The sequence below is a fragment of the Pectinophora gossypiella genome, chromosome 11 (assembly GCF_024362695.1).
Source record: "Pectinophora gossypiella chromosome 11, ilPecGoss1.1, whole genome shotgun sequence".
Classification (NCBI taxonomy): domain Eukaryota; kingdom Metazoa; phylum Arthropoda; class Insecta; order Lepidoptera; family Gelechiidae; genus Pectinophora; species Pectinophora gossypiella.
Genome location: NC_065414.1, coordinates 16,411,735 through 16,431,303, shown reverse-complemented (window position 1 = coordinate 16,431,303; position 19,569 = coordinate 16,411,735). Strand labels below are relative to the sequence as shown.

Sequence of the window (19,569 nt, the reverse complement as noted above, 5' to 3'; positions counted from 1 at the left end):
TGTCGATCACCCGTCCCTTTCCTTTTCGGCGGATAAGAAAATGACAGATATAATTTAAAATAAAATTAGATGGTATTTACAGGAATTAGCACCATTGTCGGTTGTTTCGCTTTGTCGTTTTTTATTTTGTGTATTATTTATAAAGTAAATTAGCAATAAATTTTGTAATAAAACTGAGAAATTGATTTCATTTCATTAATTAACATGCCATATACCAACAGGGATAACACGATTAGAAGAAGAGAATTAATGTATGGGTAATGGATACATATTTATTCAAAGCATACGACTTTATTAAACAATAACTGACCAAATTATAAATAACCTTTAAGCACATAATTTGTTACACTTCAAAGTACTAAATTATGACAAAATATAATACATAAATTATTTAAAATAATGCGACTAGATTAACAATTGCTAATACCTCAACATTTAAAATAAGTATAATTTGTATACAATGCACTGATAATAATAAAAATGTATAATTATATTTAACGATGGCTTCTTTGTCACAATACAAGCTCAACACAATATATTAAAATATGTAAGTACATCAATTTCAAATACACTTAATTATAAACATACAAATAGTCATAGCCAATTTCATTATATAACAACTATATATAATTTTGTTGTTTCGTCTTCCATTTACTAACACGCTATTTAATAAGTACATTCAGGTGGATACATTAAGAAGTTTGTCATGAAAATTAAAGATATGGAATAATATACACAGACAACAATGTTTTTTTAAATTGCCGTGTGATTCTCCAACTACCAAAAGCTGGTATGCCCATTACTAAATTGATTTAATTTAATTTAATTTTACTATTTTGTTTTAATGTTTTTAGAATTTAAATTTTTGAATTTTAATTTTATAATTGCTAATGTAAATAAGGGTTACATGCCTGAAATAAAATGATTTTATTTTATTTATTTATTACGTGCGTCCGAATATATTTGTTCTTCTAAAACTTTTTTATTTGAAAGGGGTTTCAAGATTTTACCCTCGTTTTTGACCGCAATCTTGAAGATACGAATATTTCCCAATATGGCGGATATTAGCAAAGCCAGGGCTATAGAAAAATCTTCCAATCCCTTACAAACTAATGGCAGTTGTGGTCAGGTAAGTTAAAAATTACGTAAGTATTTATTGGGTATCGTGGGTATATCCTGATAATCTTGTTTATTAAGCAAAATTCTACTCCTTAAACACTAATTTACCTAGAGTCATTCGAATTATCGTTTTTGGTTATTATTATATTGTACAAAAATTTCATTACATCTAATAAGTGTATTGTTTTGCCTTAGATGACTTAATTTTATTTTACATTTATATATCGATTGTAAATTCTATGAACTTATTTTTATGGAATGTTGCCTTATTTTTTATCAGTTTCTAAAAATATTCTTTTTCTACAGTGGACTAGTTGGAACAATTACGTGAGCAATTTGTGTCAAGATTAGAGAAATTGTTACATTTAGCTTTTAAACTGTGCAATAAAACTTCAGGTACCTACTTTTTTTCACTACATATTTTTGTACACAAAATATCTTTCGTAACCGTAACGTGTTGTATCGTTGCTTGGGGTCCAGATTATAATATCGAAGTTCATGACATGTTACCTGTAGTATTATTGGTGCTTCATGTTATCTCCGAATTAGACTCCGAATAGGGTAGTTGATAAAAAAAAAATTTTTCATTGTTTAAAAAAATATCAGTTAGAAAGAAATGGCAACAGGGACATGTTACGTCACCTGTTATTAGCACTATACAAGCTAAATACCGTTTTGATAGAACGGGACAGAGCATTCCCCCACCATTGACTTTTACTATTAATATCTCCGGCGTCACCGCGTTAGATATGATGTTGATAAACGGCCTTCAGATTTATATTTAGCATTTTCAACTGATCAGATTGATGAAAAAATAAACAGTCAATTACCCTATCGTGTGGCGTGTGGATGTTGTGGCTCTGCCAACCCCGACAGGGATGACGGGCGTGACTGTATGTTTGCCTGACTATTATACACAGGTATTTTTGTAGGAACACATTACTATAAATGTAGGTGCACGTTGTATACAAAGGGACTAACAAATTAAGTACAAAGCCTATGAAATACATAGTCAAAAGCAAAGTATAAAAAGACCAGGTATGCTCAATCCTATGACAAGCCGCCACCCTTTGATAACGTAAGTTTTACCACTGTGTTACCATTAAATTGGTATCCCCAACTTTTCAAGGACGTAAATTTTATTATTGAAAATTAAGTGAATTACTGACTAATGTATTTAATTAAAACTGTCTGAAAAAAATTAGAAAAAAACATTAACACTGTAAGTAAATCTTTTACTAAAAGTTCAAAATTTCCTTGCAAAGTAAATATAAAAACATTGGCCGTGAGTAATTTATTTTTTACAAAATGGCAACGCAGGGTGGGATGACGTCAGCTGGGTTAACCTTGAAATGTTAGCTGTCACTTTTGAGCATACCTGGATTTCTTATACCATGGTCAAAAGCTTAAAAATACAAATGTCTATTTTAATATTAATGAAGTTTGCGCGTATTATAGTATGAATCAAACACAGATGTTCAACTCAACTTGATGGCCTTACATCATTTCAAAAAGCTCATAGGCCAGTATAAATTGTACCATGTTTTTGTAAATTAATTTTAACTGTCACTCATATGAAAAAGTATATAAATGATTTTGGACTGCCGTGATATAGGGTCGTATAGGACAGCAGCAGTGTTTTAGTGTCCTAAATGACCATATTCAAAACAATTTTATTATAATGCCTCTATCTTCTTAATAATTATACAGGAATGTGTTATTTTTCTAAAAAGAACTATGGCATAAACTCTATTAAAGAGAAACTATGGTATTTGTCTATGGATACTGGGAAAGAGATCCGTATAGAATTATGTATTGCATTTTATCTACTATTTCGTATTTAGGCAATTTCAAAGTCTGATTCAATATGTACTTATTTGGCGTTAAGACTACAACAAGTCTAGAATATCCACATTATGTTGGTAACACATTCATTCGTTTTCTCCTTGCATAGGCGGGAATTATAAACAAACAGCCTTACCAACATAAAAATATCCAGCGGTAAACATGTGTTTAAGAATTTGACAGTCGAGCAAAATTGAATCGAATTATCAAATAATTACTTATATTTATTTATTCAAACAATTAAAAACAAAACAAACACATCTTATAAATAAAACACCTCCTCCAATGCGTCACACCGAGGCAAGGTGCCCAACAGGCTGGCAGCATTACCCCTCTGAATCGCCAGGCTAATTCTCTGACAGAAATAACTACCAGCCCTAGCATCTCCCGAAGCCCCAATAAGACGCATTGAAAGATCCTTAACAAATATTTTTGCTTCTGGACCCCAAGGACCCATCGTTTCAACTGCAAATGGGACAAAAAGGAATGATCCTGCCAGACCCGAGTACTTCCTCCTCTTCAAGGACTCAGCCGCAACAGCCGCTGCCGCGGGGCGAGACGAAGTACCGTCCAGATGCGACGACGCCAGGGTATCCACACAAGTGGCATCCCATACCAAAGATCTGCCTAACTTCCAAGGGATCAGCGTCATTCCATCTGGACGCTCACCATCCGAACGGAATATGCCATTCGGCTCCCGCACCGCCGGTACATTGGCCGCAACGAGTGCTCTGCGAATAATATCGTTGAGCGAGGCATGACGGGATATGCGACCGGCACTCCTATGACAGGACAAGCCATGATGACCCAACTCATTGACGGCCTCACCACAACAACATCTATGCGGTTCATTAGTCCTAGCCCCCAAACGAAGGCCAACCGCCATAGAGAGGGTACTGTTGCTCAACAACGTTCCTAAATTAGCCGATGGGTATGCTTGAAGCCAGAAACCGGACTCCCTCTCAGAGACAGCAAGAAGACGCGCACGATCGACCGTATTATCACAGCCCTCCAGGAGTCGGGAATGCGCCAATTTACAAAGTGGCTCATCCCAAAGCCTCTGGTAGCTCGGATGAACCGGAACGTCCCCACCGCAAGCCACAACCCAAGCAGCCCTAGCCTCCACCAAACCACCAATCTCCACGGAACCCAAAGAATAATTCGAATGAACTTTGCTTGGCTGTCAAATACTTACACGTTCACCGCTTGTTCTTTTTTATGGGTAAGGCAGTAAGAGTATAATATCATTTCGGGCAAGTCATAGATGTTGATCAGAGAATAACGTTATCCTAAAATATAGACAAGACAATAACCTTTCACTCCTTCAACACGCCTCTGATGTAACATTTTATATTCATACCTACATTTGCTATCTTGAGCCATTTGTAGAAATTCCTTAGGAACCAGGCATCCCTCGGCCCTCGAGTCCTACTTGCAAAATACACGCTGCACTAAACCGTACGTGTAGTACTACGTCTTCACTTTCCTTGAACCCTTGTAGAGGCCGTTCTTCTTCCATCCGTTGCCTTGTGGCGCTTCTCCGTTCATAGCGCGTGTCGAAAACGATGTCGTCTTGCTTTTAGACTCGAATAACACGTCCGAGTCGGTTTCCGTCTCTGATATCTCCTTGGTTGCGACTGTAATGGAGAGTTTTCTGGTGATTATTGTGTATTATAACTTTTAAATTCGACGGTTGTCGCGATAAGTACACCAAATCCGTCATTGGAAAATGTCGTGGCAAGTTATATTGACGGACAGACATTCGTATTCATAATATCACGAGATGTTGAAATACCGTTGATGTGGTGTGTGCATATAAATATCAGTGATAAAGTAGGTAAAATGTATCGTTTTATTTCGATACCACCATAGACCAACCAAACAACCATCATCAACCCGTCTTACGTTTACCCCAGGCGAATCAACAAGACACCACGCTAGTTATTATGTAACTACCCCGATGCGCAGCGGGTGCGGGCCGGCGGTACCTCTATACTAACAAGCGGGTGGTATACTGACAGGGCCGGTCCTCGTGGTCGGCGGCGGGCAGCAGGCGGTACTTGGTCCGCGGGCGCGGCGGGCGCGGGCCGCAGCCGCCGGCGGCCCGGCGCATGGCCCGCAGCGCGGCGCAGCACAGCGCCACCAGCGAGCACAGCGCCGCCACGCCGCCCAGGGACGCGTACACCACCGACCAGTCTGCGGGTCACGTTACACATTGTTTTAGTCAATAATAAGATATTAATTAGTCTAAGTGGCTAGGTCAGTCTAAAGCACTCAAGAAAACCATCCCGCCCGGGGTACGAGACAAATAGTCTATTCGCTCCCTGGATGCCTAGAATACATTCGCCTCGTTTCACTCCTTTAGCCGGCTAGTAAGCGAACTTTATTGTATGTGTATGTTTACCACAGTCGGGCATAGCTTCAGGGTCGAGCTGCGAGGTGAGGCTCTGCATCCAGAAGGCGTCGCAGCGGCAGGCGCGCGTGGCGCGGTCGCACACGCCGCGGCCCGAGCACGTGCTCAGGCAGCGCACCGAGCGCACGCGCACCGCGCCCGCCGCCGTGCCCGCCGCGCGGCCCAGCGCCAGCCCGCGGGTACCTTCCATCGGTTTACCCTAAAGCCAGAGACCAAAATGAAATATACATAGAAACATTGGATTGACAGAGCCACAAGTCGACTAAAAAAAAATTGCAGCTACTCTTAGTTCGTCTTAAGATAGATATAATAAACTGTATATAGCAACAGAATACAGAACTTAACACTATGCGTAGATTAAGGACCCCCAGAACTTCCCACCAGCGGCTGAGCTAGTGTACCGTCCCCGTCCCCCCCTCGGTCTTTAGTATTCAATCGTATGGGCATCACACGTCACACACACACAGATGCTCGTGTACGATAACGTCAATGTGTAGTGTCTGTGCAAAATGAGGTATTTTGTATGAAGTGTCTGAAGTATACCCATGCAAATAAAGAATATTGAATATTAAGTCAACTTCTACGGCATTCCCGCCATGATAAGTAACGTGGAAGGTTTTTGTTAGCTGTAATAAAAAAAAAACTTAAAACTCCGCTATGTATACGGTCACGAGCATTAATGTGTACACTTTGGTACCATGTCACATTAACTGTTTTGACAAAATCAACTGTAAGTCTCACTAATTGTCAAATATTAATGCGATAGGGTTCTAATACTCCTAATCTACTTTGCGAAATAACAAAAACGACTTAATAGATTCATTTATTCAACTCACCTCTTCAGACAAGAAAAAAATAATCTGAGTGTTGCCACTGTCGATTTCTCCTCTAACCTCGGTCACGTTGACCTTAACATTCTCCTTCAACAACAGGGTCATTTTCTGCACTAGTGAGTCGAGCTGGCTCTGCGTGAACGTCCATATGGGGATGTTGAGGGTCAACTCTAGCAGGTTCATCTCTAGTGGGTCTGGCTTTACTTGGACGCTGACAGTGTCGCGGTCTGACTCGCCTTGGTCGTCTGTCACTGTTAACTCGAAGACGTAGCGCCCTTGTTCTATGTTTGTTAGCTGTCAACAGATTTATTTACAGATTAATTGTAGGGAGTCGGATCGTTTCGGAGGGAGGATTGTCCGGTTGATTGAGAGGCCTGTGCCCAGCAGGACGGGACAGGACAGGGGGACAGGATAGGCTAAACATAATAAGGAAAAAAAAACCCAAAGGTGGGCTTATCCCTAAAAGATATCTCTTCCAGCAAACCCTGCATTGTGGGAAGTACTATGAGGTTCCAATTAAAGTCCTTTCAAAAAAGTTCAAGAGTTAGGGTTTATGCGTTCAAAGTGCGACCGGCTTACTCATAATTATTAGTATTCTGTTAAAATCTTTATTGTACAGATTAATATATAAAAAGGACAAAAAAGGGGAAATTATTTCTAAAAGAGATCTCTTCCAGCCAACCCCGCATGGTGTAAGAGGTCAATAAAAGTGGGAAGGCACAAAGTGTACATGTAAATAAAAGATACGTGTATATACAAGGTGTTAGTGACATCGTAACGGTAAACTGAGGAATGACTCAGGCCTTGATTCTTAGTTGATATCAAGTGGAATTTTCCGTCGCAAAAGTATGAAACGGAAAATAATTAAAAAAATACACTGACATGTCGTGACTTTTCCGACAGGAAGTTCCACTTGATATCAACTCAGAATCATGGTCTGAATCATCCCCGTTAGTAATCCTGTACTATACGTTAAATAAACACAAGTGTAAATATAGTTATGTCTCACCATCAACACGGGTTGCGTGTCAGAATGCAGTATAACAGTACCGGCGGCGAGCCCCGACCCGGCGCGAGTCCACTTCCACGACACGATGCGGAAGTCGTCAGAGGACTTGGATCCGTTCAGTACGAGCACTGATATGGGCAGCGTTAACACTTGGTCGCCACCAGCGTCTGCTTTCGGCGGGCTGTTCTTATCTGGAATTCACTCATCATTTAAATGCAGCTCAATATAGGCCTTCGGCGGCTCAATAGTAACCCTGACACCAGGGTTGATGAAGTTGATACTCCACCTCACAACCTACACGATAGAAGAAGAAGAATGCAATCGGCCTCTGTGGTGCAGTGGTTGAGCGTTGGGCTCACGATCCGGAGGTCCCGGGTTAGAATCGCGGTGGGTACACATCACTTTGTGAGCCCTGGTTTGGTTAGGACATTAGAATCTGATCACCCGAATGTAAGACGATCCGTGCTTCGGAAGGCACGTTAAGCCGTTGGTCCCGGTTACTACTTACTGATGTACGTACGTGGTTGTTACATGAGGCATGTCAGGGGCCTTTGGCTCAATAATAACTCTGACACAAGCCAAACGATAGAAGAGGAACGGAATAGGGTAGATCGTATTGGGTCAAACTGGGTTCAGTAACACAGTCACCAGAGTTCTGCATGTAATATTAAATTATATGATTCAATAAAACGTAATACCTATTGCAAGAATGTGAAAATATTGCGGTTAGTTATCACGTGTAACATCCTTTTAGTATTATTTTTATCTCATTGTTTTTGTATTTACAGAAAGCATGCAGTTAGCATCAGAATGATATATGTATTATTCAAAATTAATTAAACCTTTCCCATATAAAAAATAACCTTCCTTTTGTTTTCCACATGCTAATTTGACAAAGGCATGTATTTAACACGGCGACAAACTAATGTGATTTAGGGTTTTAAAAATAATTAAAATGGGTAGCAAAAATAATAGGTTGGCAGCTACAGTGAAGTAGCCTTTTAAGCATAAAGTGGCAGCTTTATATTAAGTTATAAGCTTTATTTAAATTTACATTGGCAGCGATTTTTTTGTGTAGCAACTAAATTTATTGTTAGGCGACAACTTGACGGCGGATAAAATTTAGAAAATAGGCTTTTATAAATTATACAATGAGGTCGTTTATAAAATTAAATGGGGTGAGAAAAAATATGCACATGGTCATATAAAACATACTATGTGCGACATTTTATGAGGTCTAAATAAAGCAAATATTGACATGCAAAAATATTATTGGTTTATAATAATACTTGATAATACTTGTATCTTAAGTCTGCCGAATTTCATTAAACAGAAAACTTTTCGACTATTTTCGTTTCGGTTTTTTTCACTTCGCTGAAATCACGTTTGCCTAAGTTTCGTTTGACTTAATAACAATTCGTTCTTTTCGTTACTCCGACGTTTCATTTGTGGGAAAAACTATTTTCCGAAGTTAGGGTTGGCCGAAATACATTTTGTCCCAAATATCATGATGCCGAACATTACACTACTGTTAATAAACCTTCAAAATCTGTAACCTTAAAAGGTCTTCACCGCCGCCTCTCGGCCCTTCGGGCCTCGATGGTCACAAGTAACCTAACCCACTCGGCTATATGGCAGGGGGCTCGCTTTGCTCGCCCCCTGCCATACAGCCTTCGTAACCTATATCTACAGTGTCGGGGTGCCGCGGATTTCCGTGCTCGCTTCGCTCGCACCCGTGACTGCTGTCGTTACGAAACAAATCTTCACCGCCGCCTCTCGGCCCTTCGGGCCTCGATGGTGACAACTAACCAAAATATGTCAAATAGATCATATAGGGAATGAAAAAACTTCAAAAGAGACTTCGGCTAATAGTAAAAATTGTTTTCAAAAATTGTTGAAACGTTGTTCGGTATAGTGACACTTATGTGAAAATATTACAAGTAAACAATAACAGGCAATCGTATCATCCCGTGATAACCGCCCGCCGCTTGCCATTGGCTAATAACGCCCTACACCACCCCCCGCACCGCGGCCCGCACTCTGCTAAGCGTGCGCGCTTGGCGCCGTTTTCATTAAATTTTGATTCCCAAACAAAAATATTAGAATCCTAATACTTAATTACAGTACCCGTTTTATTTTTTTAGGTGCTTGCAAATCGCAGCCCGAAAGTGTATTTTTATATGGAAGCCTATATTTGCCAATAAAATATTTTTAATTCTCCTGTCTTAATATTAGTCGCCAAGTCATTATTTATAATACCTCACCTATAATTTCATTGGCCCTGTTAAATATTTTTGCTACCTTAAAGTAGCAGCCATTATTGAGTTTTTATAAATCCTTGCATTTCGAAGCTCATCTAATATAATTGTCGCAATAATGTTTAATCGCTGCCAAGTAATTATTTGTAACAAAACAATTAGTCGCCCTTTAAGTTTTTAGTCGCCGCGAAAATAATATGCCTTTGACAAATGATTATATCTATGGATGTAATATACTTTGGATTCTGTTAACAAAAGATGGCTTCACCTAATTTTCTCGAGCTTGCGATAGTATCTCAATGCTGGTACTATATTTACATTCTGTGTTGTTGTTCATATGCCTAAACAGCACTTGCTTTGTGTAATGCGTCTGTCATTGTAGTTAATACCATCTTAGTGTCATTTACTCATTTTAATGTTATATCCCTCAGGGATGCAGGCCGATGCTGACAAAGTTTGAAAACCCCGCGAATATTTTACACCATTTTCTTTAAGTCTATCACAACTTTGTAAAGGAATGTGCCTAATCATGAAAGTATGTTTAGCTTCTGTTACTGAAAATAGACAGCTAAAAGCCCTTTATGAGTGCGGTTATATCAACTAGGAGAGGAGATCGATTCCCTCCGCCTCACGTATAAATTGTACAGAAATAAAACTTACTTTGAGTGACAGTGACGGTAACGTTATCAGAAGCAGAATTCCCGTTATCATCCAGCACAGTTAACGAGAATATGTACTGTCCTTTGGTGAGGCTGGTAGCATTGGCGACTGACTCGTTGTACCCGAGGATGGTGGCATTGGTGGGGCCCTCGACACAGCGCCAGGTGTAAGCCACGATGCGGTGGTCGTCGTGAGACGCAGATCCGTTTAGACTCACCCAAGTTTGAGGCAGAGATATGAACTGAAATGGTGTTAGAGTGTCGACCAACTGACCACGTATTCGGATGGTTTGAGCAACTTCTTTTTAACTGGTCTTATTTTCATTTGTTTAGATGTGACAATAAAACTATCTACTTTATTGTATTGGTCGCTTTTAAGTTCATATGTGCTAGCAAGACTGCATTGTATCTCAGCGTATTGACAACAATGTCGTTACATGACCCATGTCAGAGGCCTTTAGTGGCTTAACAGTAACCCTGACACTAGCACTGATGAGGTCGGTCTTTCTTTCTGAGACAGCCTTTTGTGCTATGTATGCTATAAAATGAAGTCGCGATTACAAAGACTCAATTTAGAGTGTCTATGTAATGAAAAAAAGTACGTAAATGTGTTTATGAATCTTTATAATACAGTGGTTAGTTGGTCAGTAAGTTAGATGAACCCCATAACAGCACACACAAAGAAAATAAAATTAATTTGAATATTTACAATTATTTAGTTACCCATACTCCCCACACTCGCATGCAAAGTGATCGTGTGACGCATCCTTACAGTGAATAGATGAATATTGATTGACATTCTTCAATACATCAAATGATCAGCGGTTATTGTGTGAAGGAAAACTTACTTTTTTTAAAATGCGTATGAGAACTTTCAACCCTCTGTGTTACATTGTAACTAGTATCATGATATCATATCATACATACCACACATTATACACACACACTTTATCATTTTTTCAATTGATTTATCGTGCACTTTGCAACAAAACTATTACCTTAACCAAAGATATTACCTTATCTAAAGAAAAAAAAATACATTGACTTTACAATTACTTAATGTATAAATGATATTATTAACGATAGACCTTAGACCAGTGGACTGTGTACAACAGACATGGAGCCTGTTTATAGCGTTCGTTCATATGTCGCGTCGCGCGTGATGTTGGCTCCATGAAGACGAAACAAGGCTCTTTATACTGTATTACCCATTTGATAAGTGATCGACCATTATAGACGGCGACGACTACCTATCACGTTGGTCTATCAGAAAGGTCGGTGAGGTGTGGGTACTTAGTTCATCTTACGATGGACGTGCTAATTACTCCAATTGGGATATACTCGTGAGCTTGTTATGATAATTATGTGACTATAGCTATGACTTACTACGTCCTGTCCGGCGTCAGCGATCGGTGGCGTGTTCGTCGGTGGCTTGACGAAGACGTGGACGTCAGCCGTCGACGACTGCCCCGACGAGTCTGTGACTTTTAGCACGAACGTGTACACACCTTCCGACAGGTTCGACAGCTGGGGCGGGGAGAACAGTTTCAATAAATATGTATCATCATCATCCCATTAACGTCCCCACTGCTGGGGCACGAGCCTTCCCTATGGATGGATAGGGAGACCGGGCCTTAAACCATCACGCGGGCCCAGTGCGGATTGATGGTTATTAACGACTGCTAATGCAGCCGGGACCAACGGCTTAACGTGCCTTCCGAAGCACGGAGGATCTCGAGATGAAAACTTTCTTTTTTGTGGTCACCCATCCTATGACCGGCCTTTGCGAAAGTTGCTTTACTTCAACAATCGCAGACCGAGCGCGTTAAAAGCTGCGCCACCGAGCTCCTCTACAATAAATATGTATAACTTGGACGAATTAAATAGTCAGATAGAGGGTTGAATGCAAGTGGCTCCTTTCTAGTGCCTTTTCTTTACATAATTATAGTGTAGATTGTGAATAGTTTTAACAATTCAAAGTCTGACACCAAAGTTAGTGTAGTCGGTCATCGACCTTGCCACCCACACGGGTTACAACTCCGGTGCATGTCATGTGATAAGATGTGTTAAGACCTTGAGAAGTGATTGGCGAACAAATATTGTACTTTTTCTAATTGTTACTACTTGTTGTATGGCTATGCTGTAATCTTACTTGCAGGAACGGTGAGTGTGTGTTCTGCATATCGACAGCCTTGTTCTCATCCTCCGCGGACTTCGTCCACTCCCAGGAGGTGATCTCGTGGTCGTCGGTGGACAGACTTCCATTCAAAGTGAGGGTATTGTCCGGCAGGTATATTATTACATCTTGGCCTGTTGGCAGGGGTAGTTTTGAGATTGAATATTATATTATTACATAATATTTTTATTGCGATAAATAATATTGCAATTAATATTATGAAGTATTTTTTGCTGTCGAGATTTGGGTGTAGAGTACGCGCCATGAAAGACCAGCGGATTTTAACAGAACTAATTGACAAGTCAGTTAATTCTGTACAGATACTGCGAAACCAGCGCCGCACACGCGGAACATCTTTTTCGGCGTGGACGTTTTTCGTGCGACCAAAAAATACCTTCATCAGATAGTTGTTGAAGTCTTAAATACTGTTTTCTCTGATTTTATTAAAAAAAACTTTAAAAATCTCAAAGCTCGGGTGTTCTGGTCAATTCTGCACGTCTCCGCACCGCTCGACCAATAGAAACACACCGTTTTTATCTTTACGAAAAATCTAATAAAATCTTATTGCATGCGCTTTATCTTACCAGCGTTAGCTTCGGGCGGATAGTCTGTATGGTTCAACACAGTAATGTTAGCAGTAGTTGAATTCTTCACGTGGTCAGAGTCTTCCACAGTCAGTTTGAATGTATAGTTGCCGGGTTGTTTGAGGTCGTTTAGGACTAGTGTCGGCCCGTCTAGTAGGGGTGGCTGGTAACCTATAGGCCCGGACGTGAGCTCCCAGTGCCAGGAGATTATTGCATCATCATCCTGTATGAAAAGAACACATACATAAACTCATGCCTGTAATCCAGTAGGCGGGTAGACCGTCAAGCGACTTGAAGACAATAGGCTAGTTTGCAACTAGTCAAATGAGTTACTTTTTAATAAGCCTCAAAACATGAAATTACTATGGATTTTGTGTGAAAAAGCACACTGTGACTTCATAGAAAAACGTGATAAAATGTCGGACTTATTATTACGTTTTTCTTGATTAAAATTCATAAATAAGTTAAGTAGAATAAAGGAAATTATTTTTCGTTAATTTTAGATCTATCTTAATTTAGTAATCAGAATTTCATAATTTATCTTGAATCTAGTACACAACTCAATTTGCAGTTACTTTTGTATTTATAATAGGTACTAGGTTCTGGCTTGTTCATTTACTTGTCTATTTCTTTTCTGTTAAATCTATAACTGCTGAGTTATAATTATAACTTATAAGTTTTCTACGAATCATAAAGCCAGCTATAAAATATATTATTTATTTTCTGATAGAGAAATGCAATTGGTTTGTGTTTTATCATAAGTCACTGATTTTGCAAACATATAATTAAACAATTACTCATAATCATGTCCTGTGTACCATGAACTCTAATGATAACGAAATAAAAACTCATACTCATAATTATATTTTTTTTATCTAATTTTTAACAAGGCCTTGAACACCCTGTGTGATCATGCTAGCCTCATAGGTGCTGTACCTATCCCTTAGGCAAACGATTGGTCAACCAGATAATATAATCTAAAAGTGAATTATAAAATGAAAGATACCTTGCTAGCGCTCCCATCGAGCACAGCTCCAGAGTTAGGCAGCTTAACGGTTTGGCTCTGTGGTGTGATTACAACCTGTGGTGGCGTGTTGATGCGTTGCCGTGGCAACACAGTCACATTGGCATACCCCACTCCATAATAGTTGGTGCTATTGACCGTCACCTTGAATCTGTATTGCCCTTCTGTAAGATCTGTGAGTGATACCGTTGCTCCGTTTTGGTTCATATTACCTGTGAGTTGTGAGAATTATTTTAACAGCACATTCAATGATCATTCATTGAATGATGATGATGATGATATCTTGGATCCATAGTAACATAAAAAGAACAAGCATGGTTATAGATAATATTTTTGTAATTGTCATGTAATTTAATAATGTGTGGTAAATTATGATGCAGATTCGTTTCTGAAAATCTATCTTGTTATCTTACCTGTAAAACCACCCTTGGGTTGATCAACAAGTGTCCAAATATAATTGTAATGACTGTTGGTGGCCTTTTCATCAGGAATGGTATAAGCAGCCAAGGTTACCTCATTATCTGGTAATTGGACCTGATAGAGAAATAGATTTTTTAAATACAACTTCTTATAATCAATCAATAACTTTAATTAGCATCCTATAGTTTAAAATTTAAGTATGTACCTGCTTGGATATAATGGAAACTGTTAAATTTTGAACACTCTTAGGTGATGCTATTTCAGGTTTAATATCATCAGCTTTGGCGTCCATTAAGTCATCCTTCTTCATGGCATCCATGGGTATAGTGGGCCCTTTGGAAAACGGTCTCATGGTTTGTATACAAGCTCCTTGGGCATTTTCCTCAGTGCCTGGCAAACACTTGCATATGCCGTTACGTAGCTTCAACCCTAGAGGCACACACTCCGAATTGAACGGGCAGTCATCAGCTGCACCAACTTCACAAGGCACCTTCTCAAGGAAACTTGACGCATCCATGATCAGGTCGTTGTCGGCACTGTCTCTGTCAAAGTTTCTAGTTTCATCAACTTCAATATTAGGCAAGTTGTTGATGAAATGTGAGAGAAACTTGGAGTCCTCATCATCAGCTACTATGTCATTGCGATGGTTCGCATATGGGGAGTAGAGTGACTCTTCTTCTGGGGAGAAGTTGTTGTTTACTTCTCTGTAGTTAGATTGGTCCAGTATGTCTGACCAGTTTTCTGTAAGATAAATTGTGTCATGTACTATTATTATACTGCTTCATATCTTTTATTTTCTTAAGACTAATTAATGGGAGGTGGTCCCAGATATATTTGGGGCAGTTTACATTACTTATATTTTCTAATGTATATGTGCACATTATATTTAGAAACTAGTGTTAATAAAATCTTATTAGGCTAAAATTTATCTGTTCTCATATTTCTACTTCAGCCAACACCATGGTAATATTACAAATTAAAAAGAAATACTTGCCATTTGGAAGCACAGGTTTCACAAGGATCATAGAAACATGGGAGTCCCACTTCTGGCTGTTGGTCCTCGGGAGAGGCAGGCACAATTCATCACTGACACACTCCACATGGTAACATCTATCTTCCACTATAAATGCCACATTGCACACCTCCTCAAGGCAACATCCCATCACACAATGTCGTAAACCTTTCAAATTACTCTTCTCTGAATAGTTGCCTGCTGTTAAGTTACCTTAAAGTATGGAAATAATATGTGTAAGTATTCTTAGTTCGCATGGAGATAATTTAAACTAAATTCATTAGTGAATTTTGGGCATTTAACAAAGAAATATAAGTTAGATTTTAAAAGCATAATCGTACATACATTCAAAACTAATGCCCATAATTCTAATAATTCTTATTAGAGTGGACAGAGAATCAGCTATACAAATCTTTAGACAACCCTGCAGCCTTTTGTAATAAGTAAAAGATAGAATGCAGAGGATACTTACCAACTGGCGCATAATTAACAAAATTTTTTGGATACAACTTAGGACACTTATTATTCTCATATTTGTCACTCCAAGCTTTATTGAACTGCGACAATGTTATTTTAATATTGATTAAAAATACTAAAATAAATAAATTCATTACTGAATAGGTAAAATTCATTCTTTAAAATGTGCAAAATAATATTGTTGCGAAGTATTTCGCAGATGGCACAAAATATAGTGAATAATTATCTGAATCAGAACAGTAACGACGGTTTAGATATGCAGTCTTTGCGTGGGTTTGCTGATAAACTTGTTTATCATCACATTCAGTACTATTTATTCTGAAAATTCAATACAGCTGAAACATTATTTTCAGTGACATCACATCACCTTCCTTCCTCGAAGGGTAAGGCAAAGGGAACTATGCCCATACAGCCATGTCTTACGTATTTTTTTTCTTGATGATTGATGAAATGATGAAAGATGATGATGATGAAACCTAAGCCCCCACCCTCGGAGTAGACTCCTACTCCGAACCCCAAACGATTTTTTTTTTTTTTTTTGTTTTGGTTTTCCCCGAAGGGTAAGGCAAAGGGAACTATGCCCATACAGCCATGTCTTACGTATTTTTTTTTTCTTGATGATTAATGAAATGATGAAAGGTGATGAATGATGATGATGAAACCTAAGCCCCCACCCTCGGAGTAGACTCCTACTCCGAACCCCAAACGAATTAACTCAAAAGTCCGCATAAACTTTTGAGCTATGAAGCGGCTTCCCAGCACGAAGCGAAAATAGGCAGATACACTTTGTTCATTGAATACTCCAATATAATAACACTCGCGAATGTCTCCTGACTAACTTAATGCGATCATTAACCACAAAACACCACTTCGTATTAATTATTTAGATTACTCAATGAAGAAAGCAACTGTCCCGTTCCCGTTTCCCGCCGAAAAGCCGAACCCCAAACGAATTAACTCAAAAGTCCTCATCGACGTGCAAGTGCTAGAGAGTGACAGATTGTTTTTTTTAGTCTGTTTTTATGTTTTGATTGTTTAATTACTATTATTTTACACAGACTCTATAATCCACATTCCAAATATATTAGAGATAGTGGAGGGTGTTGGTGTATGCTATTGTAAGAAGGTACATGTAGCGTCATCAGTGTAAATTAAACGACCATTAGAAAAAAACAATAATAGTGTTGTTCGTGTATAATTTAATCGATTAAACTTTCTTTGCTTCAATAATCGATTCGTTATAACACGTTATTTATAACACTATAGTTAATTTCATGTTAATGGATGTGATATTGATAAAATATGAAACGGATAGCAATGACGGATAGAAAAGATTAATTAGCATGCAGTTTTTATTTGTTTTACTTATAGTCTAAGAGCCAGCGGCCGCCAGACATTCGTTACTTTAAAAAAGTTGAAAGATATGCGCATCATAGAAGTAATAACTTATTAGGTATATTATAAACACTCTGGTTATGTTTGTTATGTTTTTCCATCACGATTCACAGGTAGCAAGTCGACACTACCGACAAGCATTCATTCTGTCGAGGAGCTGCTACTTTACTTTTATGACACGCAAGTACCTCTAAGTACACAAATAGCTTATTGTACAAAGATTTTTATTGGGTAATAACTACGAGCAATTTTATTGTGCTACATACAGTCTATTGAATTGCTGGACATGCCGGCACAACCGAAGAACTGAAGAGTAGGTAGGTATATAGGCATCTAAATACACGCTTATATCCTGCTGGAGTAAACAGAGACTATGAAATTCCATTTGCTTTGATCCTGACTTACCTTCTTCTCTTGCTTCCTCCACTTTGATCAATAGCTTCAACAATCCGCGCCGGTTAACATCTCCCACTTGGTCAATGTACGTCTTTCTAGGTCTTCCTTTGCCAGCCTTGCCGACAACCTTCGCCTTATACCGCTTTTGTAATCCTATTATCCTTCATCCATTTCACATGTCCAAACCATCTTAACAGTCCCACATACAGCAATCTCATTCTTTAGGTGTAATATATTGGCATCAAACAGTAGACATTTATTCTTGCAGAAAATTGTAATACTTATGAAAAATTATACGTTTCTTTCACCGCAATAAATGAAAACATTAAAGTTTAACTATATTTTATTTACTAGTTCAAAATATCACAAACATAATAGTATGACTATAAGAAACCAACTGAGAGGTTAATAAGGAATAATGTAAAAAATAATCTACGGACAACAGTCTACCTAAATATTATTTTGTGTAGGTATGTAGGTTTTTATAGGTACATAATTAAATAAATGAGTACGGCTAAAAGCGCTGCATTTTCACATTTTATCTAGCTTGTATTCTGATCTGGTGCCCCTTGATAGGGAAGAGGAGCATTTCAATCTTGAGAGGTCCGACCTCGTCCGCTTCCAACTTGTACGACCTCACCACGCTCGAGATCAGGCTCTTCATAATCAACATTCCGAAATTACGACCTGTAAACATAAGAAATTACGATTTGAATATTTCCTTTACACATACTTAATAAATCCACGCCCGTGATCCCTTTTGGTGTGAACAGAATTAGACGACATAAGTAACCAAACGATAAGTTGCAGTCACTCTTGGTGCCTGTGCCTACTTACCTATATGGCTGTTTATTTTGGATCTGTACGTTTAAGTGGGTAATTGTAGTTATTGATTAAATCTACTTAATTAAAAAAAAAAGTTTCATAGTCGTTCTCTTGCAAGGAGGCGTTTAGGATTGATGTCCTCCTCCCCACCTCGCTTTGTAATGATAATGTGGCAAATAGTTGTTACCTATACAGTTTCTGGCTCCGTAGCTGAAGGGCAGGAAGGCGGCGGGGTGTCTGTTAACAGATCTCTCGGGCAGGAAGCGATCCGGGTCAAACTCCTCCGCATCAGGGCCCCACACCGCCTTGGAGCGGTGCACCGCGAAGGCTCCCACCACAGCACCCGTGCCAGCTGGGATCGTTGTTTGACAACCCGCTGAGTGAGTGAAACGGTATAATATTAGTAGGCACACATCATAGAATATAATTATAGTATAGGTAGTGTAAGGCTTAGTTCATACTGAATATACAGGGTGTTAGTGACATCGTAACGAAAACTTTGAGGGATGATTCAGACCATGATTCTGAGTTGATATCAAGTGAAATTTTTTCGTCGATTCGTTTAGATGTAGCTGAGTCATCATAATTTCTCTAGCATTATCCCGTTTTCCACAGGGTCCGCTTACCTAACCTGAAGATTTGACAGGTCCGGTTTTTAACAGAAGCCTAAGCACTTTAATAAGTATTATTATATTATTTACGTATCTATGTAAACATGAGTTCAAATCACAGTTAAATACTTAGTAACGCTTACGTTGATGTTAATAGTTGTTATCTGACTGTGTGGTAGGTCTAGGACGTAGCGTAGGCGGCCTTAGATTGTGCGCACAAATATGGCCACTAACACATACGTATTGGCATTAAATAAGCGTGCTAAGTCAATACCTACTGACTATCGTCGACAAAACGTAACGGCGTGGGTAGAGCCATAAGACATCATTGAGACAGCCCTCAGCCACCAACCAGCACATGCTGTGCGATTTATATCGAGGGCTTTAACCAAATAGCCGTTCGACGTCTATCCACGTAGATATGCCGGGGTGAGTTTACTGATATGCCTTATATGGTAGACGTGATGAACCCGTCTCCGGTAGGTGGTATATTATCTTCCACAATTCGGTTGA

The 19,569-nt window shown here is 39.0% G+C and overlaps 2 protein-coding genes across 3 annotated transcripts in view; both read right to left on the bottom strand.

Annotated features, from left to right (window-relative positions):
* Window positions 1–804: 804 nt before the first annotated feature.
* Window positions 805–16,777, bottom strand: LOC126370844 (dyslexia-associated protein KIAA0319-like). Its single transcript, XM_050015919.1, has 14 exons — window positions 15,825–16,777; window positions 15,335–15,565; window positions 14,546–15,081; window positions 14,334–14,454; window positions 13,903–14,132; window positions 12,897–13,119; window positions 12,289–12,446; window positions 11,523–11,663; window positions 10,138–10,378; window positions 7,220–7,410; window positions 6,214–6,504; window positions 5,369–5,576; window positions 4,984–5,160; window positions 805–4,601 (listed from the first exon to the last, which is right to left on the bottom strand). Exons 1-14 carry the CDS (start codon window positions 15,982–15,984, stop codon window positions 4,435–4,437), a joined length of 3,075 nt encoding a protein of 1,024 aa, XP_049871876.1. The 5' UTR covers window positions 15,985–16,777; the 3' UTR covers window positions 805–4,434.
* Window positions 16,778–17,945: 1,168 nt separating this feature from the next.
* LOC126370869 (cytochrome P450 4c3-like) overlaps window positions 17,946–19,569 on the bottom strand; it is a 29,624-nt gene continuing 28,000 nt past the window's right edge. For both annotated transcript variants that reach the window (XM_050015979.1, XM_050015980.1), the window contains exons 10-11: window positions 18,633–18,821; window positions 17,946–18,307 (exon numbers count right to left, since the gene is read on the bottom strand). In XM_050015979.1, coding sequence (XP_049871936.1) covers window positions 18,159–18,307; window positions 18,633–18,821 — 338 coding nt within the window. In that variant the 3' untranslated portion in view covers window positions 17,946–18,158. The remainder of the gene's footprint in view (window positions 18,308–18,632; window positions 18,822–19,569) is intronic.

Excerpts from the sequence above, each read along its gene's own strand:
- LOC126370844 (XM_050015919.1), bottom strand. The coding sequence starts at position 15,984 with ATGAATTTTACCTATTCAGTAATGAATTTATTTATTTTAGTATTTTTA. Across the intron at positions 11,664-12,288 it reads CACACTCACCGTTCCTGCAA|CTGTCGAACCTGTCGGAAGG; the intron begins GTAAGATTACAG and ends TCCCCGCCCCAG. Across the intron at positions 7,411-10,137 it reads TACCGTCACTGTCACTCAAA|ATAAGAACAGCCCGCCGAAA; the intron begins GTAAGTTTTATT and ends AGTGAATTCCAG.